Below are 27987 nucleotides of genomic sequence, written 5' to 3'. Positions count from 1 at the left end.
GAATCCAACTAGATCAAACTCTGAGCCCTTTGGATACCATAATCCTAGTGTTGGGGTGTGAGCCAAATATCTGAGAATTCGCTTCACAACTAAGTGATGCGATTCCTTTGGTGTCGCTTGGAACCGGGTACACATGCAAACACTAAGCATGATATCTGGCCTAGATGCACATAAATAAAGCAAGGAACCAATCATGGAGTGATATACCTTTTGATCGAACTCTTTACCATTGTCGTCGGGACCCAGATGATGTTTGGCTGGCATTGGCGTCATGTAGCCTTTGCAATCTTGCATTCCAAATTTCTTCAGGCAATCTTTGAGGTATTTCTCTTGAGATATAAAGATGTCGTTGCGTTGCTGACGTATTTGAAGACCAAGGAAGAACTTCAGCTCTCCCATCATGGACATCTGATATTGCTCTTGCATCATATATCCAAACTCATCAGTGTATTTCTGATTGGTGCAGCCGAAGATAATGTCATCCACATATATTTGGCACACAAACAGTTCACCATCATATCTCTTCGTGAAGAGAGTGGGGTCGAGGAAACTAGGTTTGAAGCCTTTGCTCTTCAGGAAGTCTTTGAGTGTGTCATACCAAGCCCTAGGGGCTTGTTTGAGGCCATACAGTGCCTTGTTGAACTTGTACACCATGTCAAGATGTTTTGGATCTTCAAAGCCAGGTGGTTGTGCAACATACACTTCTTCATCAATCTTGCCATTGAGAAAAGCGCTCTTCACATCCATTTGATGCAGAAGAATGTTATGATGATTTGCATAGGCCAGCAGTATGCGTATGGCTTCAAGTCTAGCCACAGGAGCAAATGTCTCATCGAAGTCAATCCCTTCAACTTGAGTGTATCCTTGAGCAACGAGACGAGTCTTATTTCTGACAACTTGACCATGCTCATCTTGCTTGTTGCGGTATATCCATTTGGTGCCTATTATATTGTGCTTGCGAGGATCGAGACGCTTAAGCAGTTCCCAAACATTATTCAGCTCAAACAGTTGAAGCTCTTCTTGCATAGCTTGAATCCATTCAGGTTCCATGAAGGCTTCATCAACTTTCTTGGGTTCAGATATTGAGACGAATGCGAGGTGTCCACAGAAATTTGCTAGCTGTGTTGCCTTTGAATGAGTGAGTGGACCTGGTGCATTGATGCTATCAATTATTCTCTAAATCTGCACTTCATTTGCAACACGAGGATGTACAGGACGAAGATTTTGCTCTTGCTGATCATTTTCATCGTTAGAAGGATTGTCTTCAGGCTGAGCATTGTCTTCAGGTTGATCAGGTGCGAAGATGATAAGTTCCTCTTCGGGCTGAGCTTCAGATGGTATGATTTCTCCAGTTCCCATAAGTTTGATTGATTCACTGGATGGAACTTCATCTATCACATTTGGCAGGTGCTCTCTTTGCAAGCCGTTAGTCTCATCGAACCGCACATCCACAGTTTCAACCACATTATAGTGAAAGAGGTTGAAGACTCTGTACGAGTGCGAATCCTTTCCATATCCAAGCATAAAACCTTCATGTGCTTTTGGTGCAGATTTTGAAGTGTGATGTGGATCCTTGATCCAGCACCTGGCACCAAATACTCTGAAGTAACTGACATTTGGCTTCTTGCCAGTAAGGAGCTCATAGGATGTCTTGTTCAGAAGCTTGTGAAGATAAACACGGTTGATGATATGGCATGCAGTATCAATGGCTTCAGGCCAGAATTTTCTTGGAGTCTTGTATTCATCAAGCATCGTCCGAGCCATCTTAATAAGTGTTCCGCTCTTGCGTTCGACGACGCCATTCTGCTGTGGCGTGTACGGAGCTGAGAATTCATGTGTGATGCCCAAAGTATCAAGATATGTATCTAGCCCAGTGTTCTTGAATTCAGTGCCATTGTCACTTCTGATGTGCTTTATCTTGACGCCATAGTTGTTCATGGCTCGATTGGCGAAGCGTCTGAAGACATCCTGCACTTCAGTCTTGTAGAGGATTATATGCACCCAAGTATATCTTGAATAATCATCAACAATGACAAAGCCATAGAGACAAGCAGTAGTAGTAAGAGTTGAGTAATGAGTGGAACCGAAAAGGTCCATGTGGAGCAGTTCGAACGGTTGAGTCGTTGTCATGATTGTCTTCGAGGGATGCTTGGCCCTCGTCAACTTTCCTGCTTCACAGGCACCGCATAAGTGATCCTTCTTGAACTTGACGCCCTCGATGCCTATGACATGCTTCTTTCTTGCAAGAGTGTGCAAGTTCCTCATGCCAGCATGCCCTAGCCTCCGATGCCAGAGCCAGCATTCTGAAGCTTTTGCTAGAAGCCATACGGCAAGTTGTGGTCCTGCTGAGAAATCTACCACGTACAAATCATCTTTCCGATATCCTTTAAACACTAGAGACTTGTCAGATTCCATTAGAACAAGACAACGATATTTTCCAAACATCACAATCATGTTTAAATCGCAAAGCATTGAGACAGACATTAAGTTGAAACCAAGGGATTCAACAAGCATGACTTTATCCATGTATTGATCCTTTGAGATTGCAACTCTACCTAGACCCAATACCTTACTTTTACCAGTGTCAGCAAATGTGATGTGACTTTTGTCAGATGGACGTAAGGTTGAGTCCATAAGAAGACTTTGCTTGCCAGTCATGTGATTAGTACACCCACTATCAATAATCCATTCTGAAGCAGCTGGTGTCATACCCTACAGTGCAGTTAGGGGGATAGACTTCATGAAGAGAGTTGTGAAGCAAAAACATTTGACGAGCAAGTGGATTATGAAAGCTTAGATCGAGGTTAGGACTGATAGGGCAAGTAGCAAGCGACTCAGGAACAAAATACATAATAAGACCATTTGGGCATTTGATCTTGTGCCCTACAAGATGTTTAAGGTCCCCAGCAATAGCTTCAGACGATTTTGGTTTTTAGCTGGAGACCTTTCCCTGCAAAAGAGAGTTAAGCTTTCTTAGCCACCCACATCTTCAAGGGTGGCTTTGAAGCAATGAGTCTAAGTGCAGCATCTGAGAACTTTGGCTTTGGAGCCCTAGCAAAAAATCTTGCAGGGGGACAATAGTACTCATAAGAATAAGCAGAATAGTTCTTGGTCTTATGAACATGGCGGTTTGATGAAACACGCTCATATTCATAGGCCTGAGTATGGCTTCCCTGCAAAACATTTGCGTTAGTGCGACTCAGGTGAGTCCTCTGTCTATATGAAGCCTTTGGACCATATGAAGCCTGTGGTCTGGGGTTTATCTTCTTCACTTGTGGTGTCATGACGACATTCACAGGAAGATTCTCCAAACACCTTTTCGGCACCCAGACCTTCTTCATAGGCGGTCCATTCCTGCAGTTAGTACCAATATACCTGGCAAACACTTCACCCTTCTGATTCTTAAACAGTTTATAGTTTGCATCAAAGGATTCATCAATAAGAATGGGATTTGCACAAGTGAAGCCAGATAGGGTGGATGGATCCACTGAAGGTCCCTTTGCAGCAACCCATGTGGTTTTGGGGTACTGCTCAGGTTTCCAGTAAGAACCATCAGCATTCATTTTCCTTTTGAACCCAACACCCTCTTTCCTAGGGTTTCGGTTCAGGATCTGCCTTTTGAGGACATCACATAGTGTCCGATGCCCTTTGAGGCTTTTGAACATACCTGTTTCAAGAAATGTCTTCAACCTAGCATTCTCATCAGCAATAGCAGTGGCATCCTCAGCAGAGGGGTTAGTTGGCACATCAGCAGTTGAAGATATTGCAATAGTAGCAGCAGTAGAACAACCAGCAACAGAATTAGCATTGTCACGCTCAATACATTTAAGACATGGTGGTTCAAATCCTTCCTGAGCGGAACTGATCTGTTTGGCGCGAAGTGACTCGTTTTCCTTTTGAAGATCTTTATGAGCCGCTCTCAATTTCTCAAGATCTTGCTTCCTTTCAAGATAATCATAGGAAAGCTTTTCATGAGTTGTTGAGAGCGTTTCATGATGACTTTCAAGTTCCTCATACTTAACATGAAGATTTTTTATGTCTTCAATTAAGGACTGAGATCGAGTCATTTCAGCGTCTAACAGGTCATCGCTTTTGTCTAACAGTTTTTGAATATGTTCCATAGTTGTTCAGTTGCAATTTTAGCAAGTGTTTTGTAGTTGGGTTTGGAACCACAATCAGAGTCATCTTCACTGGAAGTTTGATAGTGAGTAGTGCGTGTGTTTACCTTGGCACCGCGTGCCATGAAGCAGTAGGTAGGAGCGGAGTAGTCCTTGTCATTTGCATCGGTGTCGGTGACGGAGTCATTGTCTTCAGTGTTGAAGATGGACTTGGCAACGTATGCCGTAGCTAGTCTCGCAACGCCAGAATTGGACTCCTCCTCAGACTCCACCTCCGCCTCCTCAGAAGCAGACTCCTCCTCTGAATCCATTTCCTTGCCAACAAATGCACGTGCCTTACCAGATGAGCTCTTCTTGTGTGATGAAGACTTTGAGGAGGACTTGGAAGAAGACTTTGAGTATTTCTTCTTCTTCTTGTCGTCAGAATCATACTCCTTGCTCTTCTTTTTCTTCTTGTTCTCATTGTCCCACTGCGGACACTCAGAGATGTAGTGGCCAGGTTTCTTGCACTTGTGGCATGTTTTCTTCTTGTAGTCATGAGCAGAAGCTTCATCATTCCTTGAGCTTGATCGTGAGGACTTTCTGCAGCCTTTCTTCTTGGTGAATTTTTGGAACTTCTTCACAAGCATAGCAAGCTCCTTTCCAATGTCTTCAGGATCATTAGAACTGCTGTCAGACTCTTCTTCAGATGAGGATATAGCTTTTGCCTTCAAGGCACGAGTTCGCCCATAGTTGGGACCGTAGATGTCTCTTTTCTCAGAAAGCTGAAACTCGTGTGTGTTGAGCCTCTCAAGTATGTCAGACGGATCGAGTGTTTTGAAGTCAGGACGTTCTTGAATCATCAGGGCTAGGGTGTCAAACAAGCTGTCAAGTGATCTCAGGAGTGTCTTGGCGACTTCATGCTTGGTGATCTCAGTGGCGCCGAGGGCTTGAAGCTCATTTGTGATGTCAGCAAGTCGATCAAACATGAGCTGAACATTCTCATTGTCATTTCTCTTGAAGCGGTTGAAGAGGTTGCGAAGGACACTGATTCTCTGATCTCTCTGGGTTGAGACGCCTTCGTTGACCTTGCAGAGCCAGTCCCAGACTAGCTTAGATGTTTCCAAAGCACTCACACGGCCATACTGTCCTTTGGTCAGATGACCACAGATGATGTTCTTGGCAGTGGAGTCTAGTTGAACGAACTTCTTGACATCAGCAGCGGTGACACCTTCACCAGCCTTGGGAACGCCATTCTTGACGACATACCATAGGTAGTCTGAGATTCAACTCAGAAGACCGCGTCTTCACCTTATTCCCCTTGAGCTAAGGACACCCAGTCCTTGCCCAATCACTCTGGTAAGTCTTCAAGGTAGACTTCCAAACCTTCACAGACTTCGTTCACCGGCGATCCACAATGACTCTTGGATGCTCAGAACGCGACGCCTAACTGGCTGGAGGATTCACAGTCCTCAAGTGTAATAAGTCTTCAGATCACACAGACATGAAGACTTCAGTGATGCCTAACTCTCTTTGGCTCTGGGTGGTTAGGGATTTATCCTCGCAAGGAATTCTCTCTCAAAAGCTTTGAGGTGGGTTGCTCTCAAACGACAAAAGCCGTGCACTAACTCTGAGCAGCCAACCGTTTATGGTTGTAGGGGGTGGGCTATTTATAGCCACTAGGAAATCCGACCTGATTTGTCCGGAATGACCCTCGATCACTAAGGAACTGACACGTGTTCCAACGGTCAGATTTCAAACACACACGGAAACTTTACTTGGGCTACAAGCAAAGCTGACATATCCAACTCTGGACAAGATTTGCTCGCATAGTCTTCACTCAAAGACATAGGATTTTGGTTAAGCATCACTTCAGTCATTTTGACTGGTTCTCTTGGACCCCACTTAACAGTACGGTGGTTCCTATGACTCAACAAAGAAGAAAAAGAACAACGAAACAACTAAGTCTTCGCGCTCCATAGTCTTCATGCGATGTCTTCTCTTGTCATAGTCTTCAATGTGAATGTCTTCACATACCACCTTTGACTTCAATGTCTTCATACATTTTTAGGGGTCATCTTTGGTAGGAAAACCGAATCAATGAGGGACTTCTACCTGTGTTATCCTGCAATTCTCACAAACACATTAGTCCCTCAACCAGGTTTGTCGTCAATACTCCAAAACCAACTAGGGGTGGCACTAGATGCACTTACAGCGCTTTTCTTATAGAGCTCTCCGTCATGAACCTTGTAGGCCTTCGAACGCCGGACAATGCAGCGGGCCTCATTCTGATCCTCAGGAAGCTCCTTCTTATTAAGGTAGGCCAAGAATGGTTCGGTCCATTGGGCAATGACTGCCATAATGATATGGGTCAGCGGTGTTATTTCAGTGGTTGAGCCTCCGACAATATCGATGTGTTCGGAATCTGGGGTTGTGTTCGGATCCGGACTAGTGTTGCCGCCCTCCCCCTTCCACACCACGGATGGCTTAAAAAGCCTTTCCAGAAAAATGTTAGGTGGGACGGGGTCGCGCTTAGCGCCTATGCAAGCAAGAACGTCTGCCGCTTGATTACTTTCTCGGGCAACATGATGGAACTCGAGCCCTCGAACCGAGCCGACATTTTTAGGACATTACGATAAGCTGCCATCTTCGGGTATTTGGCACCGAAGTCTCCATTTATTTGAGATATTGCGAGGTTTGAGTCCCCGAGCACTTCCAGACGCTGTATGCCCATGGAGACAGCCATCCGGAGACCATGCAATAAGGCCTCGTATTCGGCTGCGTTATTGGAGTCTGTGTATAGTATTTGGAGTATGTACTGAACGACGTCTCCAGTAGGGGACATTAAAACGACGCCTGCTCCTAGTCCTGCCAGCATTTTGGAGCCATCAAAATACATAACCCAATTGGAATATGTGTCGTACTCTTTAGGGAGTTCGGCCTCTGTCCATTCGGCGACGAAGTCAGCCAGTACTTGGGATTTAATAGCTCGACGTGGTTTATATGTAATGTCAAATGGGAGGAGCTCAATGGCCCATTTGTCAATCCGGCCCATGGCATCGCGGTTGTTTATTATATCATTGAGTGGTACTTCGGAAGCCACCGTGATCGAACACTCCTGGAAGTAGTGTCGTAGCTTTCGGGATGACATGAAGACCGCGTATGCTACCTTTTGATAATGGGGGTACCAGGATTTGCATGGTGTAAGGACAGTGGATACGTAGTATACTGGCTTCTGAAGTGGGAATTTGTGTCCGTTCTGTTCTCGTTCAACGACGAGTACGGCGCTCACCACCTGATGTGTTGCCGATATGTATATCAACATGGGTTCGCCGACGTTTGGTGCGGCCAGGATTGGGTTGCTCGCTAGAAGGGTTTTTATTTCTTCCAGTCCGGTTGTTGCCGCGTCCATCCACTTGAAGTGATCGGTTCACCGTAGAAGACAATAGAGTGGCAGTGCATTTTCTCCCAATCTAGAGATAAAGCGGCTTAGAGCTGCCATGCAACCCGCGAGGTTTTGGACTTGTTTAAGGTCTGTTGGCGTAGCCAATTGTGACAGAGCTCGGATTTTGGCTAGATTTGCTTCAATTCCTCTATTGGAAACGATGAAGCCCAGCAGCTTTCCTGTGGGGACGCCAAAAACACACTTTTCTGGATTGAGCTTAATGTCATATGCGTGGAGGTTGTCAAATGTGAGGCGTAGGTTGTCTATTAATGTTTCGACATGCCTTGTCTTGATTACGACGTCATCCACATAGGCTTCAACTGTCTTTCCGATCTGTTTCTCCAGGCATGTTTGGATTATGCGTTGATAAGTGGCGCCGGCGTTCTTGAGTCCGAAGGGCATGGTGTTGAAGCAGAATGGCCCATATGGGGTGATGAATGCTGTTGCAGCTTGATCGGACTCCTTCATTTAATTTGATGGTATCCGGAATATGCGTCAAGGAAGCATAATGAGTCGTGTCCTGCACTAGCATCAATGATCTGGTCAATGCAGGGGAGGGGGAAGGGATCCTTAGGGCAAGCCTTGTTGAGGTCTTTGAAATCGACGCATAGGCGCCAGGACTTGTCCTTCTTTGGCACCATCACCAGGTTTGCCAGCCAGTCCGGATGTTTTATTTCTCTAATGAATCCTGCCTCGATTAGCTTGGCTAGCTCCTCCCCCATAGCTTGACGTTTGGGTTCGGAAAAGCGCCACAGTGTTTGCTTGACCGGTTTATATCCCTTCAGTATATTGAGGCTGTGTTCGGCCAACTCGCGTGGGATTCCTGGCATATCAGAAGGGTGCCAGGCGAATATATCCCAATTCTCACGCAGGAACTCTCGTAGCACGGCGTCAACCGTTGGGTCTAGTTGTGCTCCAATGGATGCTGTCTTCTTGGGGTCCGTTGGATGGACTTGGAATTTGACTATTTCTTCTGCTGGTTTGAAGGAGGTGGATTTGGGTTGTTTGTCTAGGACCACATCGTCCCTGTCCACCGTGGATCGTAACGCGGTTAATTCTTCAGCCGCGAGGGCTTCAGATAATGCCTCTAGGGCCAGGGATGCGGTTTTATTATCGGCGCGGAGTGCTATGTCCGGATCACTAGCTAGAGTGATTATACAGTTGGGCCCAGGCATCTTAAGCTTCATGTATCCATAATGGGGTACCGCTTGGAAGCGCGTAAATGCATCTCGCCCTAAGAGGGCGTGATATCCACTGTTGAAAGGGGCCACTTGGAAGGTTATTTCTTCGGACCGATAGTCGAGTGTGATTTTTCCCACACATCGTGCCTCCCGATGGGGAATGATTCCTCGGAAGGTCGTGTTGCTTTGCTCGATGCGGCTCCTGTCTATTTCCATTTTTTGTATTGTATCCTCATAGATGAGGTTTAGTCCACTGCCACCGTCCATGAGAACCTTGGTGAGCCGAAAGCCATCCACAATTGGACTGAGGACCAAGGCGGCTGGTGCTCAGACTGTCCTGTATTTTGGCTCATCGCCAGCATTAAAGGTTATCGCCGTGTCGTTCCAAGGGCTTATTGTTGCAATCTGGCAGACTTCGACGAGTTCGCAGAGTGCCCTTTTGCGCCTATTGTTTGAGGCGAATGTCTCGATGACCGTCAATACTTTGAGGTCGTCGTCTTCTGGGGCGTGTTACTCTGGGGTATTCCTGGTGAGGATATCTTCACCGCTCTTGGCCACCTGCCAGAGTATCCAACATGCTCTAAGGCTGTGGGTTGGTATGCTATCCGGTGTTGTGTGTATTTTCCATGGCCCGTCGAGCCATCCTTCCAGAACGGTTCCACGCCCCGTAATGGGCTTGTGTTTCTTTACCAGTTGTCCCGGCGTGCCATGAGGGTGCGCCCTTTTCGTCTGAACGAGGGGTTGAGTGGGGACTGCTGGTCCCCACCGTGCTGCCTGAGTTTTCCAGGCGCTTTCCATTGTGTTGTACTTCTGCATGATAGTTGCCAAGTCAGCAAAGTGTAATATGTGACGGCGGTTGATGGCGTTGAGGATTCCCTCGTCCGTGCAATTGTTGCGAAACGCTGAGATCGCATCTTCGTCGCGGCAATCTTTGATCTTGTGTTGGACAAGGAGGAATCTGGCCCAAAAGTGGTGGACCATTTCCTGAAATTGCTGATGCGTGCTCAAGAGAGCGCTTATGTCTGGGTGGGTGGGTGGAATTAAATCCGAGCCCTGACCCAATTTTGGGTCCGGAGTCCGAAGATCTTCCGGACTTAGTGGTTTGAGCTCCAGGATATCAACTGGTTTTTGAAGCTTATCGTCTGATTCTATGTTCGGAGGACAAGGCGTGTTGTCAGGACCCCGATTCCAAGTCACATCGATCTAGCCGGTAACACCTCATATCACATTGCGGCCTCACGCACGGTATCCCCACGGGTGTTGCCTTACCATGGCCCGGGACCGTTTGCGCCTTGTGGCTCATGTATATGATAGTGTCGCTAGCATCCATATGACGGAGAACCCGGGCCGACATGGCTAGTCGTGAACCCAAAGCGGCACAGACCTATGGAGACAGGCATACATGAATCACATCGAGCATGTCGGTCATCAGCGAGTGAATCCAGGCTGTAGCATTGGGCTAACAGGACTCCGGGGAACCCGGGCTATAGCAGGCTAGGCATGACTCCGGATGTCACCGCGTGACATTTCCCCTAAGGGACAGACATAGGAACGAAGTGAAACACATGCCGGCCAGTCAAATGTCCTGAGCAGTAGTGCTGGGCTAGCAGGACTCCGGTGAACCGGGCTATAGCGGACTACTATGGCTCGAGGAACACTAGACTACATTTCCTCATAAGAAAGGCTGCCAAGGATAAACAACTAGATTGTCGGATCCCACACATACCAAGCATTTCAATCATACACACAAAATGCTCGATATGTGCAAATACAACATGGCATCACAACAAAACTCTACAACTCAAGTACTTTATTTAAAGGTTCCAGAGAGCCATACATAACATGTTCATACAGGTAGGGGTCACATGACCCGACACTCAAGTCATACAAGCATACAAGCACATGCGGAAGCAAATAGTCTGAGTACAGACACTAGAAAGAAAGAAGGCTTCTCGAAGCCTGTCTATCTACATAGGGCCCTCCATGGCCAGGATCACCACCTGGGTGGCAAGTCACTCATTAACGTCGAGATCTACATAAAATCCATCGGAGGGGCGGTGTTGTCGTCTGAAAACAGTAATTAAACAAACATGAGTACAAAGGTACTCAACAAGTCTTACATCAGAACCTACTATACATGCTCATTCTCAAGAAGGTGGTGGAGTTATTGCAGCAAGCCAGCTTTGACTCTTGGCTAAGCTATCCTACGAGACTCCACTAGTAAAATAGTTTTCGCACACGAGTCTGCTAATCACCAACACAATACTCCACCGGGGATCCTCCCTCGTCATCCTACGAGAGGGCCATCCTCGGTACTCACACTTATCTTGAGTCTTTTAGTATTAACCATTAACTTGTCTATGAACTATATAGGCAACCAAGTAGTCCTTTACCGCGGACGCGGCTATTCGAATAGATGATGTTAACCCTGCAGGGGTGTACTTCTTCATACACGCTTTCACCACTTACCGCCGTTTACACGACATGTACTCGGCAACCTTCAAGCGGAGGCCCAACGAGGGTGTCGGCCACGTCCTACCTAAACACTCAAGTCTCTAGTCCAGGTTTATCGCCTATCTAGGTTCCATCCGCAGGGAGTCCGGCCGAGGTTTCCACATACGGCCCCGAACGATGTGAACAGGGTTCCCAAGACACCAAACGGGTGACTCGATACACCGTGCCACGGTGTATCTACCGCAACATAGCCCACCCCTAGGGTCAGCGCTACGCACGGCCGCCGACACATAACCTACAAACACCAGAAACTAATTGCAGCTCCTGGACAGAGTACTAGGGTGATTAAGAAGCCGAGAGGGTCCATTGGTTTCGGGCCCAATGTATGGTAGTAACTGAATCTTAAATCACACATACAGATCTCAGTTCTTAGGGACGGCCTCAATGAAACAACCCACCATGTACTCCTACATGGCCTCTCATTGATACCTTTACCAAAACATGTTCAACACATCCCTCACATTACCGACATAATCATTTCACTCTAGCCCATCACCCAGATGAACCAGACCTGACACAACTCTAAGCATAGCAGGCATAGCAAGGTAGGAAACACATACATGGCTCAATCAACTCCTACACATGCTAGTGGGTTTCATCTAGTTACTGTGGCAATGACAGGTCATGTAGAGGATAAGGGTTCAACTACCGTAGCACACAGCAGTTTGAAACGATGTTGTCTTAATGTAGTAAATGAGAGCAGAGGCGAGAACATGGGATTGTATCGATATGATCAATGGGGCTGCTTGCCTGATGGAGTGGTAGTAGGGTACTGCCCTTTAGTTGGATACTCAGAGATATCCTCGGAGGCAGAACCTACCACGAAGGACACACACAACATAATCAACACATGATAATATGCAACAATATGATGCATGCTATGACATGGCAAAATGATGTGTCCTGCCTAATGCAATGTGAAACAAGTTGAAAAGGGGTCCATTTGAACCAAAGATTCAAATCGAAGTTAAAGTTCTTATGCATAAAAAGTGTATTAGCTTGTTTCACCTAAACAGCAAGGTTTAAGTGGTTTGTCATGCATGAAACCATTACAGATGGACAGATTGAATTTTTCTGATCATTTTTCATATATAATTTGTTTGATTTGGAGCTATGGTTCATTTTCTATGATTTTTAGAAGTTTTGGCTATTTTTTGGAATTTCCTATATAAAAATAAATCCAGAAAAAGAATAATTGCGTCAGCACTGCGTCACTGTGACGTCAGCGAGTCAAAGGCGCCAGGGCCAGTCAAACCTGACTGGTGGGCCCTGTCTGTCAGTGACTCAGCTAACTAACAGGATTAGGTTAGTACTAATTAACTGTCAGTGGGGCCTGGGCCCACATGTCAGTGACCTAAACTAACTAAAATTAGTTAACACTAATCATAAACTAATTAGCAGGCCGGCCCCACCTGTCATAGGCTCAGGGGGGAAGTCAACTTGGGCCCACACGTTAGTCCACGGGTCAAAACATGGTCAACTCGCCGGCGGCTTGACGCCGGCGACGACAGACGCGGCGGAGGGGCTCAGGTTTTGCCCACAGTCGACCAAATCGACTGCGGTTTGGTCCTACGCGTAGCTGGGGGCAAGCCGCGGCGTTTGGTGGTGGAAGTGGAGCTCGGGGAGGCCGGAAATGACGCCGGCGACGTCCTTGGCGGTCGCCGGAGTTCAGGCGAGGATAAACCCGAAGCTACGGGGCACGGCGAGGCGCGGGGAGTGGTGCGTTAGGCTCCTGGAAACGTGGTGAGTGTGGTGACGCGCTCGGAATCGAGCTTACGCGCCTGTGGCCACGGCGGCGACATGGCCGGCGGAGCCGAGCTCTCGGGCTCAACGGAGCCCGCGGTTAGAGGGAGAAAACGGCAAGGAAAGAGAGGGGAACGGAGAAGGAGCTCACGGGGAGTGTAGCGGTGGCCTCAGCGAGCTCGGGAAGGCATCGGGGGTGGCGTACGGTCGCCGGCGATCTCGGCGGACCGAGGTTGAAGACGAGCTCGGTGAAGATGCTTGGGGGCCTCCGGTGGGACGGTCGAGGAGGGAGTGGCGCAGCTTCAGGACACGGTGGAGCGGCGCGTTGACGACGGTGGGCACGGTTACGGCGGCGGAACGGCAGCGGCTGCGTCGGCCATGGCGGAGGGGAGCGAGGGAGAGAGGCAGGGGGAATGGACGTGTCCAGGGGGTTCGGTGCGCGACGTGGAGGTGTTTCGAGGCTTCACGCTGGCGCGGGCGACGGCAGGCAGAGAGGTGGCGTGGCAAGCTCCTGTGCTCGCCGTCGAGCACCTGCTCGCCTCGCTGGCTAGGCGAAGCAGCTGCGTGGAGCGGCTGCTGGGCCGGGCCAGCTAGGTGGGCCGACTGGTGGGCTTCCAGGTAAGCTCTAACTCTCTCTCTCTCTTTTCTGTTTTGCTTTTAATTATTTCCTGCTATGTGTATTGAAATAGAATAAATACTATTTCATTCCAAAAACTCTGGAAATATTCAGAGGCACATTTGGGAATATTCTCAACTGCCTAAAAATGCTTCCAAGATTATTTGAGCACTTTAAAATATTTATAGCATTTAAAATGCCCAAATTCAAATACTTATGGCTTGTTCAAAAATCCAGAATGGCTCCATAAATTGCAAGACCATTTTTGGCAGAGGTTTTAGTCAAGACCAAAAATGGTGGGCTTTTATGAAGGGCATTTTGGGTTCATTGAAATTCCAATTGTTGGAAATTAGCATTTTCAGGGGGGTGTTGGGGTTGATTAGGCCCCATTTCAAGTTTAAAAGAAATTTAAACATGATGCACATGTTCATCCAATCCTAATGCATGACTAAAAGCAGGGATGTGACGCGTGTCTTTCTGCCGGTAGGTGTCCGACTTCTCGAGGTCGGAGATCCGAACATAGTTCATCCTCAATATAGAGGAAGAGTTATCTTGCTCCTCGACTACCGCTATCTGGTGGGTGATCGACGGAGATTTAATTTCTCTCTGGTCGGGTTTAAGCCCAATCCGATCGTAGTCTGTAGCGACCCCCAAGGCGGCAATGTGATCTAGGAGTTTATTTAAAGACGATAACTCCGTCGGATCCATCCGTTTGGCGTATTCAGAATCAACGCAGAAGCGATTTTCGATGACTCCAGAGGTCATCATCATCGGCTCAAGGGCCGAACGGGCAGTCATGATAAAACCGCCCAGCCAAAGGGTTTGGCCGGAGGCCAGAGCTCCTCCGGAGGTGATATTTTCCTTGAAGATAAGTGGAGCCATCAACCCTTTCGATGAAGGCACAATGGAACTCTCAATGAAAGCACCAATGTCGGTGTCAAAACCGGCGGATCTCGGGTAGGGGGTCCCAAACTATGCGTCTAAGGTCGATGGTAACAGGAGACACGGGACACAATGTTTTACCCAGGTTCGGGCCCTCTCTATGGAGATAATACCCTACGTCCTGCTTGATTGATCTTGATGAATATGAGTATTACAAGAGTTGATCTACCATGATATCGTAATGGCTAACCCTAGAGGTCTAGCTTGTATGGCTATGGTAATGTGTATCCTCCGGACTACGTCCTCCGGTTTATATAGACACCGGGAGGATCTAGGGTTACACAAGGTCGGTTACAAAGAAAGGAATCTACATATTTGGTCACCAAGCTTGCCTTCCACGCCAAGGAAAGTCCTGTCCGGACGGGTGCAGTCTTCGGTCTTCGTATCTTCACAGCCCATCAGTCCGGCCCATGGCTAACAGGCCGGACGCCCGAGGACCCCTTAGTCCAGGACTCCTCAGCTGGTACTGCGGAATGGAAGTGCCTCCAAAAATGCCAAACTTCATATTGGAAGAGCATATGGCAAATCAATTGGAAGTTATTGTGTCAAACCCATACATGACTTGTCAACGGGTGATCCCTTTTTCAGAAATGACGCAGCTTGCAATGTTTGAATTTGGGCGTTGTAATCTTTGAACTTGAACCTTGCAATATTTATGGTATTTGTTATATTGAACCATTTCTGTTCTCTTGTCTCAACGCAAACAGTTCATCCGGGTGAACCGCATGTCGTACATCGCACACACCTTGATCTGGCTGACCGTTTCCTTTGTGTTCCCTAATCACAAACAGTTCATCCGAGTGAACCGTATGCTGTACATGACACACACCGTGATCTGGCTGACCGTTTCTTTTGTGTTGCCTAATCACAAACAGTTCATCCGAGTGAATTGTATGCTATACATCGCACACGCCTTCATCAGGCTGCCCGTTTCTTTTGTTCCGCCTCATCGCAAACGTTTCATTGAACTGAACCGTATGCCCTAGATCACACACACAACTAAAATCTGAACCGTGTTTGATGCATCCTCCATGGCAAACATTTTGCACCTTTTTTGACGGTTTTTTAATCCCCGTTCATGATTAATGCATCACACACAGTTTCGTGAAAGGGTCTCTGATCGTAGTGTCGCGTTAGCAGCATCCTGCAGTAGTGGTAGTCGATCACAGGGGCATCAGCATCAGTCTCGAGGTCTACCGGAGAGAAGAGGGGGAAGAAACAGTAAATACAGAGCAAACAGATGCATGATAGCCAATAAGCAGCGCAAGGGGGTGTTCTAAGGCAGGGCTACACGATACCGGCGAAGGGGAAAACATCCGGGAAAGTTTTCCCGAAGTTTGGCATCTTCAGACAAATGAATCAAAGGGGGAAGGTTGCATGTTCGCTATGCTAGGGACACGTGGCAGATGAACCGAGTGCGTATTCGGATTCGTCTTGTCGTTCTGAGCAACTTTCATGTATAAAACTTTTTCATCCGAGCTATGGATTATTTTATATGATTTTTGAAGTTTTAGTAATATCCTGAAAATATTATTAATTCGAAATAAAAGGTGAAATTGCTATGTGCACCCAGCAGAGTGCACACAATAGGGCCACTAGAGGCTGACAGTGGACCCCGTTGACTAGGTCAACTATTGACTAGTTGACTGGTCAACTAGGCAGGGGACCCACATGTCAGTTTCTGTTAGTGCTAATTAATTAACTAATTAGGTAATTAGACTAATTGTGTTTAACTTAATTAAGTTAACTAATCATTTAACTAACTAATTAATTATTTTTATTAATATATATTTTTAATTTTTTTATAGGGGAGGCCCCACGTGTAAGTGGCCCAGGAGCCTCTCGAGCGCTGCGTGGCTTAACGGGCCCCGGCCCAGTGTCGTGTGGGTAGTGGAGCCCGTCGGCGCGGAGACCGAACTGGCGGCGGCCAGCGGGCGTGGCTGCAGCGAGGACGGCTGCCCATGGCAGGAGCGGGAGGAGGGGCCGGCGGCGTCAGCGGCGAGGCGAGGTGAGCGGGGAGACGCTGGCGAGGAGGGGCCCGAGCCGTGGGCGCACGGGCGCACGGGCGCCGACGGGCGACAGCGCGGCGCAAGCGGGCATGGAGGATATCCGCGACGGAGGGGGCGCAGTGCCCGGAGGCGTGGGACCTGGGCGGCACTAGCGGTGACAGTTGCAGTAGCAACAGTACTCGGCGGCAGGGTGAGGCCACGGGCGGCTGGCGCGGGTAGCAGCAGTAGCAGGCAAAGTAGCGAGGGCAGCGGGCGGCAGCCGCAGCAGCAGAAGCAGCGGCAGTGGGAGGTGGCCACGGGCGTGGAACAAGCGGCCAGGGGAGCGATGGCGTGGTCGAGCACGGGCAGGGGGGCGGACGGCAAACTACGCGGCAACCAGAGATCGGGCATGCGGAAAGCTAGCTACGGCGCACTAGGGGAAGCAAGGAGGAGTCGGGGTGGATCGAAGGCTTACATCGGGGCGACAAGGTAGACTAGCGGGCTCGGGGGAGCACCAGAGACAACGAGGTGACCGCGGCGATCTCGGCTGCTCGAAGTAGAAGACGATGGGGTAGGCGACGCAGGACAGCTCCACCGGTCGGCCGCGACGCGTAGAGGACGGGGACGACACCGGGGAGGCCGTAGAATAACCCGTCGAGCCCCGGGGAGGCCGTTGGCAACGGCGACGTGACGGCGGCAGTGACGGATGGGATCGGGGCACTGCGATGCCGACGAACGACCAGAGGGGAACGGGGGCGCGAGGAAGGGAAAGAGGGTTAGGGTTCAGCGATGGGAGAGGGGTCGCCGAGTAATATAGGCAGGGCGGTACCGGCGGATGGTCGCCACGACGTCGACCGGTGCCGTGGCGGGCATCGACCGTGGGCACGGGGGTGCTGCATGAACAGGGGGTTGAGAGGGTGGTCGGATGGGCTGGTTTGGCTAGAGGGACAGCTGGGCCACGACCCAGTGGGGGTTAGACCTCCTTTCTTTATTTTGTTTTGTCTACCTTTTCTTTTCAGTTTTACATTTATTCTTTTCTTTTTGCATTTCTTTTAGCTAGGAAATGTATTTTGTAAAAAGTGGGACTTGGCCAGATAAATACCTTGCATTTACTAGCATTGCCACAAAAAGTTTGGGAGGCTTTCGAGCTTGTTTGAAATTTTTCATAAATGGAAAGGCATTTAAATGATTGTTTTAGCTAGTGTTATATTCACAAAAGGGGATTTAAACACTTTACAAAAGTGTTGGGTCACCACCATAATTAGTTATGGAATATTTGCCACACTCTGAACATTTTATTGTGCATGTTTGAGAAACTTGAATTTTGGACTTTAATTTGAATTTGAATTGAATTAAGATTTGGATCAAGCGAGGATTAGCAACAGGAATGTGATGACATGTGACCCTTAACAGAGGATTGTTGTAGCTTAATTATCCGGGTGTCACAATTCTCCTCCACTACAAGAAATCTCGTCCCGAGATTTAAGGGGTGGAGTAAGGGGGAAAGACTCGAGAAGGATGGAGCTCAACACAAGATAGGTACCTGCGGGCTATCTCAGTGAACGTGCCATAGAGGCATCTCTCGAGTTCAAATTCAAGAAAGCCATCAAGAGCAAGATAAGGAGGTGTAATAAGAAGCTTCAACCGGGTAGGCAATCGTTCATTGCCTGAAACAGAGGGTGAAAGGGGTTCAGAGCAATGGGAATAAGTATTGCATCTGATACCAGAATAGATCACTAGGAAGGTGGCTCGTGATTTACATATGAAGCCAAGTGCGAGGAACAACTTTGGAAAACAGGGATGTACATGAGAGTCAGGTTTTGATCCTGTGGAACTGTGGGTTAGAAGTGGGAAGGCGCTAACATTTTGCACGATCATGAAAGCAAGGCAGGTCAGAGGATAGCATGTTATTTATGTTGGCAACAACATTGGTACCAAGGGCGAGGGACGAAGAGAACCATTTTCCTGCTCGTTAAGACGAGGCGAACCAATAGACAAAGTTCTCGTCCATCGATGGCTACCTGAATGTCATCAACAATAGTAACAAGTCCTTACTGACAGAGTTAGTACACCGAGGTGTTTACATAAGCAGAGAATTATCACTGCTCTGATATGTTAGGTTACAAGAAAGGTTAAACAAAACAATGGAAAGGAAAGTGTAGACTCGAATCTGTTATCGATGTTAGACCGCAACTTCACGAGTAAAATAACTCAAGCCCGGAAGCAGAGTATGGTTGACAAGAACGGGGGATACAATTTACCAAAGGCATTATGTATCCGGGGAAAGGCTCACAAGGTTACTGAATATGAAGGACGATGTCGGATAAAACCCAACAAAGGATCTGGTGGTCCACAAGGGAACTGATGTGAGCACCGGTACTCAACCAGAAAAGGAAAGAATGCAAGGAGATCGGACTATAGAAACAACTGACTAATTCAAGCTCAAATGCAAAGGAATTATGATTTCCAAATCAAGGGATCAGAAGCAAACGCTATGATTAAGGATGGATAAGTTGAATAGACTCAGAATGACAATCAATCAACGCTTGATTCGCGGAACACCAGCTCATGTCCGGAGTGACGTTTGAACCAAGGGAAGAATTTTAAATAGGAGTGATGATCGCGAGAATTCACAAACAAATCGAATCAAATGCTTGAAATTACGATGACAAAGGGTGCTAATGAGTATTGCTAGACATATGAAAGTAACCATAATGCAAGCAGATAAGTATTTGCATATCAATAGTTGGAGAGGATTATCGAAAGATCGAATAGTACTTCAAAGTATCTTGTGAATCACTTGATCAACTAGGAATGAACAAATCCTCGAAAAGTGTGAGGAATTATTCATAGGGGTATTCGTGCGGCAAGGAACTGCAGGGCAGTAAGCATAAAGGATTCTCGGAATATCAGAGATTATTTCAGGACATCTTGTAATAACAAGAGCAACTAGGGATGACGGTATGAACGATAATGTAGGTAGTTACCCATAAGGATTTATCGATGGTAGGGATCGCAATAGCGAAGAGTACAAGGGTCTTAGAAAAACATCGGAGAGTATCTTCAGAATCTTCTGGTGCACCAAACAATCATCTGGAGTGAGGGGCTCTCCGGGAGAAAGTATTTATGAGAACCTAGAGTTAGAGTTAGCAAAATCATTTAACCTGAATAGAAAAGAGATCACATTCCCAGAGTATAGACGAGGAATAAAAAATTCTAATACCACCCAATGGCGACGTGGGACCGTAAGCCACACAGTCATGTTAGTAATTCAGTTTTTCAAAGACTAGAATCAACTTCGGCCAAGGAGTTGAAGGGGGGTTCCTATAGGTAGTCGGCTCTGATACCAACTTGTGACGCCCCCGATTCAATCATACACTAATCATACACGCAAATGTGTGCGATTAAGATCAGGGACTCATGGGAAGATATCACAACATAACTCTAGACACAAAAAGAAATAATACAAGCTTCATATTACAAGCCAGGGGCTTCGAGGGCTCGAATACAAGCTCGATACACAACCGTCATCGAAAGCAACAATATCTGAGTATAGACATAAGTTAAATAAGGATTCCTTAAATAGGCTAGCACAAAAGCAACACGATCGAAGAGGCAAGGTCTCCTGCATGGGACCTCCTAACTACTCCTGGTCGTCGGCGGGCTCCACGTAGCGGTAGGCACCCTCGGGGTAGTAGTAGTCGTCGTCGGGGGTGGCATCTAGCTCTTGGGATCCACCATCTGGTTGCAACAACCAAAAAGAAGAAAGAAGAGGAAAAGGGGGTAGCAAAGCAAGCGTGAGTACTCATCCAAAGTACACGCAAGCATCAGATCTATACTAAGTATGCATTGGTATCACATGGAAGGGTTGTATCTACGAACTGGACTGCAGGAAGCCAGAATAGAGGGGAAGGCCTAGCCTATCGAAGACTAGAATCTTCAAGCAGCTCCAAGCATCTTGTAGCATGTAGAAGAGTAAAGAATAGCAGTTTAATTAACAAGCATGTTGTAGTAGTAATGCCCAGAGATCCTTCCTCGACTCCCTGCGAGAAAGGAATCCCGAAGCCACATATCTCAAGTGTCCATTTCTACTTGTAAAAGATTAGGATATAAGTTTGAACGTCCGTTACCGTGGACACGACTATTAATAGATAATCTTCCCTGCAGGGGTGCACCACGCTTTCCAACACGCTTGATTACTCTGGCCGGACACACTTTTCTGGGTCAATGCCCGGCCTCGGAAGATCAACACGTCGTAGCCCTACCTAGGCTCAGCAGAGAGGTCCCCGCTGGTCTACATCCTAAGCATTCCGGGGTCTGGGCCCATCGCCCGTTACACTCCGGGTCGTTGCGTGCAGGGCGGGTCCAGGCTCCACCTCTACATGGATGGTGCCGGCCCAGCCGTGGTGAAATGCTGAATTGGACGTCTGACAAAGCTCGGCTGATACTACGTCGTCGAGGCCCATAACTATTCTCGCGTGGTGATAAGTGTGTTAAGGCCAAAGGCCAACTCAGAACAAATACCCAAACCATAGTGTATTATTAGCTTGCGGAGACAAGTAGAGACTCACGATCGATGTGACCCCGTCGCCCCATCTCATGGACTTACGGCAAGGCCCCAGAATGCCCGGCCGTGCCACGTAATTATTTTGCGGGTGCTCTACAGGCCCGTCTGACTTTCACAAAGGTCTCAAGTGAAGTCAAGATAACTGTGTGTCCAAACATCAAGGGGGAAACCCGAGGAATCACCCTCGCTGGATTCCACTCGATGTAATTGTCAAGGTGAACGTAAGAGGAACCACCCTCGAGGTTCACATTTGAGGGGTTGCACGACAGAGTCGTATCAGAAGTGGTAAAGGAGGAATCACCCTTGATGACCACGACTGAATAGCTACACTACAAAGTCATCACCAGGAGTGCGTTATGAGGTATCACCCTCGGCACTCGATTGTAGCTCTGCAAAGTCGAGCAACAAAAGGGGGCGTGATGTGATGTGAGGTGTCAAGCTCTGGTCGTCGATCACGTTGATCGAGTCGTCGATGATGAAGCAGGGGCAACAAGGACAAGGTGGGGGTCACTGATGGATCACTAACCAACCTATACTAAGTAGTTTAGGATAAATAGGTAAGGTACAACAGCAGGGACAAAAGCAGGCTATGAATCAGAATAGGAGCAAACAATTACAATAGCAAAATCTAATGCAAGCATAAGAGAATGGAATGGGCGATATCGGGATGATCAAAGGGGGGCTTGCCAGGAAGCTCTGCTGAAAGGGAAGAAGGGTCGTCAACGATGCAGCCGGTCACAGCGGCATCAGCATCGGTCTCGAGGTCTACTAGAGAGAAGAGGGGGAAGAAATAGTAAATACAGAGCAAACAGATGCATGCCAGGCAATAACCAGCGCTAGGGGGTGTTCTAACGCAGGGCTACACGATACCAGCGAAGGGGGAAACATCCGGGAAAGTTATCCCAAAGTTTGGCATCTTCTATTCGCTATGCTAGGGATGCGTGGCAGATGAACGGAGTGCGTATTCGGATTCGTCTCGTCGTTCTGAGCAACTTTCATGTATAAAACTTTTTCATTTGACTTAAGGATTATTTTATATGATTTTCAAAGTTTTAGTAATATCCTGAAAATATTATTAATTCGAAATAAAAGGATAAATTTCTATGTGCACCCAGCAGAGTGCACACAGCAGGACCACCAAAGGCTGACAGTGGACCCCGCTGACCAGGTCAACTGTTGACTAGGTGACTGGTCAACTGGGCAGGGGACCCACATGTCAGTTTCCATTAGTGCTAATTAATTAACTAATTAGGTAATTAGACTAATTGTGTTTAACTTAATTAAGTTAACTAATCATTCAACTAACTAATTAATTATTTTTATTAATATATATATTTTTTAAAATCTTTTTTTACAGGGGGAGACCCCACGTGTAAGTGGCCCAGGAGCCACTCGGGCGCTGGGCGGCTTAACGGGCACACATGCACCGGCCCGGTCTTGTGCGGGCAGTGGAGCCCGTCGGGGCGAAGACCGAACTGGCGGCGGCCAGCGGGCGTGGCCGCGGTGAGGATGGTTGCCCGTGGCAGGAGCGGGAGGAGGGTCGGCGGCATCAGCGGTGAGGCGAGGTGAGCGGGGAGGCGCGGGCAAGGAGGGGTCGGAGCCGCGGGCGCGTGTGCGCCGACGAGCGACAACGCAGCGCAGGCGGGCATGGCGGAGAGCCGTGGCGGAGGGGGCGTGGTGGCCGGAGGCGTGGGGCCGAGCGGCGCTAGCGGCGACAGTTGCGGCGGTAGCAGTACTCGGCGGCAGTGGTAGCGATGACGGCGCGGGCGCAGAGGCGGGCATCCGCGGGGTCAGAGGCGGGGCGCGCGCGCTGTAGGCGGGGCCGGGCTGCAGATGCAGCGCGCGGACGGGGACGGGCAGGGTGAGGCCACGGGCGACTGGCGCGGGTAGCAGCAGTAGCATGCAGAGTAGCGAGGGCAGCGGGCGACAGCCGCAACAGCAGAAGCAGCGGCAGCGGGAGGTGGCCGCGGGCGCGGAACAAGCGGCCAGGGGAGCGATGGCGTGGTCGAGCACGGGCAGGGGGGCGGACGGGAAACTACGCGGCAACCTGAGCTCGGGCATGCGGGAAGCTAGCTACGACACACTAGGGGAAGCAAGGAGGAGTCGGGGTGGACCGGAGGCTTACAGCGGGGCGGAAGGGTAGACTAGCGGGCTCGGGGGAGCACCGGAGACAACGAGGTGACCGCGGCGATCTCGGCTGCCCGAAGTAGAAGACGATGGGGTAGGCGACGCAGGACAGCTCCACCGGTCGGCCGCGGCGCATAGAGGACGGGGACGACGCCGGGGAGTCCGTAGAACAACCCGTCGAGCCCCGGGGAGGCCGTTGGCCGCGGCCGCGGCGACGTGACGGCGGCGGTGACGGACGGGATCGGGGCGCTGAGACGTCGACGAGCGAACAAAGGGGAACGGGGGCGCGATGAAGGGAAAGCGGGTTAGGGTTCGGCGACGGGAGAGGGGTCGCCGGGTAATATTGGCAGGGCGGCACCGGTGGATGGTCGCCACGACGTCGGCCAGTGCCGTGTCAGGCATCGGCCGTGGCCACGGGGGGCTGCGTGAACAGGGGATTGGGAGGGTAGCCGGATGGGCTGGTTTGGCTGGAGGGACAGCAGTGGGGGTTGGACCTCCTTTCTTTATTTTGTTTTGTCTACCTTTACTTTTTAGTTTTACATTTATTCTTTTCTTTTTTGCATTTCTTTTAGCTAGGAAATGTATTTTTTTTAAATGGGACTTGGCCAGATAAATACCTTGCATTTACTAGCACTGCCACAAAAAGTTTGGGAGGCTTTCGAGTTTGTTTGAAATTTTTCATAAATGGAAAGGCATTTAAATGATTGTTTAAGCCACTGTTATATTCACAAAAGGGAATTTAAACACTTTAAAAAAGTGTTGGGTCACCACCATAATTAGTTATGGAATATTTTTCATACTTTGAACATTTTATTTTGCATGTCTGAGAAACTTGAATTTTGGATTTTAATTTGAATTAAGATTTGGATCAAGCGAGGATTAGCAACAACAATGTGATGACATGTCACCCTTAACAACTCAAGCGCTCATACATACGCACATACACTCACCCCTATGAATGCACACACGCACACCCTACTCCTATGAGCACATCCGAGAGACTAAGCCGGCATGTCATCTTGAAATTTACGAAGTCACCATAGGCGTGAATGCACACACGCACACCCTATCCCTATGAGCACATCCGAGAGACTAAGCCGGCATGTCATCTTGAAATTTACAAAGTCACCATAGGCGCCTAATACGAGCATCAGGACTTGAACCCTGATTGCTGGGGATACCACTGTCCCTCTAACCATCCAATCACAGGTTGGTTTGCCGAGTAGAGATGGTTTGCCAGCCTCTTGTGGCATAGGATTCAAGTGCGTGGCTTTCATTCTACCACCACCTACTAGTATAATGAATTTATTCGGAAACCGCTAGCCGGGGTTCATCCCAAATTTAAGGAACACATTCCAAGGAAGTGTGCGTCATATTATGGGCAATTTAAATTTCGAGTGCAATCATTGAGAGGCGGTAACATACATTAACTGGTTTTGCTGTTGCGTGCTGCAGCGAAAGCTGTCCATCCACCCCGAATTGGAGCAGCCGGAAAGCAACGTTCGACGGGTGTCGATGGGCAATGAAACAACGATCGACAGTCATGTTTATTGACTATCTATAGTAAAACCACGCGCCGTATGGAACTTCGGTTCCAGGCTTCCAGGTTCTAGCACAACGTATTACACTACGTGCTTCCGAACGATGGCAACTGTGATCACAATCTTCACTGATAACATGAATCAAAGTATTGGGCCGAAAAGAGGAATAACAGGATATAGCACGGATCACTTCTTTATTCATCCACACTCTCTATGTAAGCTACTGCAGTTTACGTCACACAGCGAAGCAGGCATTCTCAGTGCCTATTTTATTTATTCCTCAACAATTTCCATGTCTGCGAGGTCAGCCGACGTGAACTCGCCCTCCGCCGAGAACAGCACGGTTTCAGCTCTGACGATCTTCTTCTGCGGAATCTGGCCGATCTTGCGCAGGTCGTCGTCGGCGAGCCACCAGTCGAAGATCCCGAGGTTCTCCTTGAGCCTCTCCTTGCTGAAGCTCTTGACGATCGGGGTCACCCCTTGCTCGTAGATCCACCTTAGCGCTACCTGAACGAGAAGAAAGAGGAATCGGTTAGTGCCATACGAACTGCATGCTCCATTGTTCCTAGCAGTTGCCAGGAGAAACGGGGCGTGTACCCTACCTGTGCGATGGTCTTTCCTCTAGCCTTGGCGATCTCCGCGAGCACCTCGGAGTCCAGCACGGCGTTTCCGTCGCCGTTCCAGTTCTGCCCTCCCAACGGCGAGTAGGCTGCCACGTGGATACCCTTCTCGGCGCAGTACCCCCTCAGCTTCCTCTGCTGCCAGACCGGGTTCAGCTCCACCTGCACATCACACGCAGCTAGCGCTGAGTTCCAGTGAATATTCAGACAGTGCTACTCAGTAATCTCGTGGTATTATGTTCAGCAACCTGGTTGACTGCAGGATGGACGGTGGCAGCGGCGAGGAGCTTGTCGAGGTGGCTGGTGGTGAAGTTGCTGACGCCGATGGCCTTGGCGAGCCCGAGGCGGTGGCACTCCTCCATGGCCCGCCACACGCCCTCGAAGTCGAACGGGACGGCGTCCTCCCGCTTCACCGGGAACACCGTCGGCCCGGGCTTGAGGCTGATCGGCCAGTGGATCAGGTACAGGTCCACGTACTCCATCTGCAGGTTCCTGAAGAAACGAAATACAAACACCGAGACGATCGATCAAGATCTACTGAAGTCAACGGGCAAAAGTAAGTCTAGATCGACCGAGCTTACTGGAGGCTCTCCCGGAGGGACGGGAGCACGAGGTGCGGGTGGCACTGCGTGCACCAGAGCTTGGACGTGACGAACACCTCCTCCCGGGACGCCAGGAGCCCGCGGCGCACCGCCTCCGCGAGGGCCTCGCCCAGGGGCCGCTCCGTCGCGTACATGGCGGCCGTGTCGAAGTGGCGGTAGCCCACCTCCACCGCCTCCAGCACGGCCTTCACGGTGGTCTCCGGCACCACCGGGAACGTGGCGGTGCCCATGCCGATCGCCGGCATGGGCCTCGCGCCGCCGGACCGCAGCGCCACCTCCGGCACCGCCGCTGTCGTCGAGGCCATGCGTCGTCTCTGCAGAGCGATTGAGCCTGTCTTGTCTTGTGGTTCAAGTACAGGACGAGCCACCGGCTTTTATACTGGCCCGAGTGACATAAGGACTTACGTAGCTGTTCGTCCGTTTTTCAAAGGCAGAGGGGTGGATTTTGGTTCTTCCGGCGGGCATGAATTGTTTCTGGAATGAAACAGGATCCTTGTGCGGCGGAGATAGTTGTGAACTGCTCCTAGCCACCACAACACCTGGACAATTGTTTTTTGAGAAGGTCATGGGCAAACTCTTTTTTTGACGTGTGTGAGTTTGCATCTCGTCCACACGCGTGGATCCGTGTCCGTTTTTGGTGCATGAATCTTGGCATGTTTGTGGTGTCACGTAGGACTAGGTTGGTGTGTGGGCGTTCATCCGATCGCCCACACGTCCGTTTCATCACACGGAGGGGCCGATGTGTGGGCGTTTAGCAGTTCGCCCACACGCCAGTTTTCACTCACGCATAAGGGCTGGTGTGTGGGCATTTGCTATCTCGCCCACATGCCGGTCTTCTCTCCCACACCCAAGCTGTCAGTTGCCATGCGTTTTACAGTGTGCATGGCAACTGCCTTAGTGTGCTTGTAAGCAGATGGCAACTCTTTTTTTTACCCGAACATGTCAGTTGCCATGTGTTTTGCAGGGTACACGGCAACTACCCTAGTGTGCTTGTAAGAAGATGGCAACTCTCTCTTTTACCCGAACATATTGTTTTGCTATGTCTCTTTGTAGCGCTACACGACAAGTGCCTAGTGTTAGTAGATGGCAACTCTTAAGGTTTTCAAATCATGGCAACTGTAGTAAATTAGACCATGCATGGCAACTGCTTAGTGTTATTAGATGGCAACCTCTAAAGTTTTCAAATCATGACAACTATAGTAAATCAGACCATACATGGCAACAGCTGCAGTTGTCCAAAATGCCATCTGACACTTGATCTGAGATGGCAACTGCAGTTGAGCAACCATGGCAACTGTAGTTCAGCGACATGGCAACTGCAGTTAAACGGACATTGAAGAGGGTCCGGACGATGGCAACTACGGGGACGCGTGGTGACTGTCACACGGGGCATGCGGGACCGTGAGGTAGATGGCTAAGAGAGGTCATGTGGGCGTTATGCATTTTGCCCACACGTAGACGTGTGAGAGGAACCGCAAGGAAAAAAAAGAAGCGTGTGGACATTGATTGTTTTGCTCATACGCCTACGTGTAGGTTAGTCCTTTTAGACATCACACAAAATATGTGAACAAATTCCTTAACGCCCACGCATATGGCAGTTATCGTCATCTTTTTTTAGAAGATCATGGACAAAGCTGAGCTAGAGTAGTGCTAGACAATTTCTCTTACCATACGCTTCGTTCTCCGCCATACTTTCTTAGTAATTCTCAGGCCCAGTTCTTCCTCACACATATACAAAAAAAAAGCTATGAGACCCACATGTCTGTCATACATGATACATCCATCTCCTAACCAGGACCCACCTCAGTTGTTGACTTGTCGCGCTGGCCACAAGAAATTTGGCTTGCCTGTGGGACAAGCAGGAGCCTTCTACTATCCATCCAAGCTTAAATTTCGTCGATTTTCTAGGAGCAACTAGTGCTAGTCTTTCTTTCTTCCTTATTCGCGAAAAGTCTTTCTTTCTTCCTGGAGAGAAGAGAAGATGATGCTGGCGCGACAAGGAAA

General features: G+C 49.0%; 1 protein-coding gene and 1 long non-coding RNA gene across 2 annotated transcripts; both read right to left on the bottom strand.

Moving 5' to 3' along the window:
* Positions 1-19983: 19983 nt before the first annotated feature.
* On the bottom strand, positions 19984-23675 carry LOC125538424. Its single transcript, XR_007296341.1, has 2 exons — positions 23219-23675; positions 19984-20267 (listed from the first exon to the last, which is right to left on the bottom strand). It is a non-coding gene; the product is annotated as an uncharacterized LOC125538424 (long non-coding RNA).
* A 1253-nt stretch (positions 23676-24928) lies between these two features.
* Positions 24929-26346, bottom strand: LOC125538423 (deoxymugineic acid synthase 1-D-like). Its single transcript, XM_048701678.1, has 4 exons — positions 25963-26346; positions 25630-25873; positions 25364-25543; positions 24929-25268 (listed from the first exon to the last, which is right to left on the bottom strand). The coding sequence occupies exons 1-4, from the start codon at positions 26286-26288 to the stop codon at positions 25035-25037; spliced, it is 984 nt and encodes a 327-aa protein (XP_048557635.1). The 5' UTR covers positions 26289-26346; the 3' UTR covers positions 24929-25034.
* Positions 26347-27987: the final 1641 nt, after the last annotated feature.

This window comes from Triticum urartu, chromosome 2 (assembly GCF_003073215.2).
Source record: "Triticum urartu cultivar G1812 chromosome 2, Tu2.1, whole genome shotgun sequence".
Lineage (NCBI taxonomy): Eukaryota > Viridiplantae > Streptophyta > Magnoliopsida > Poales > Poaceae > Triticum > Triticum urartu.
Note: the sequence above shows the minus strand (reverse complement) of the source record. Positions and strands in the feature narration are given on the sequence as shown.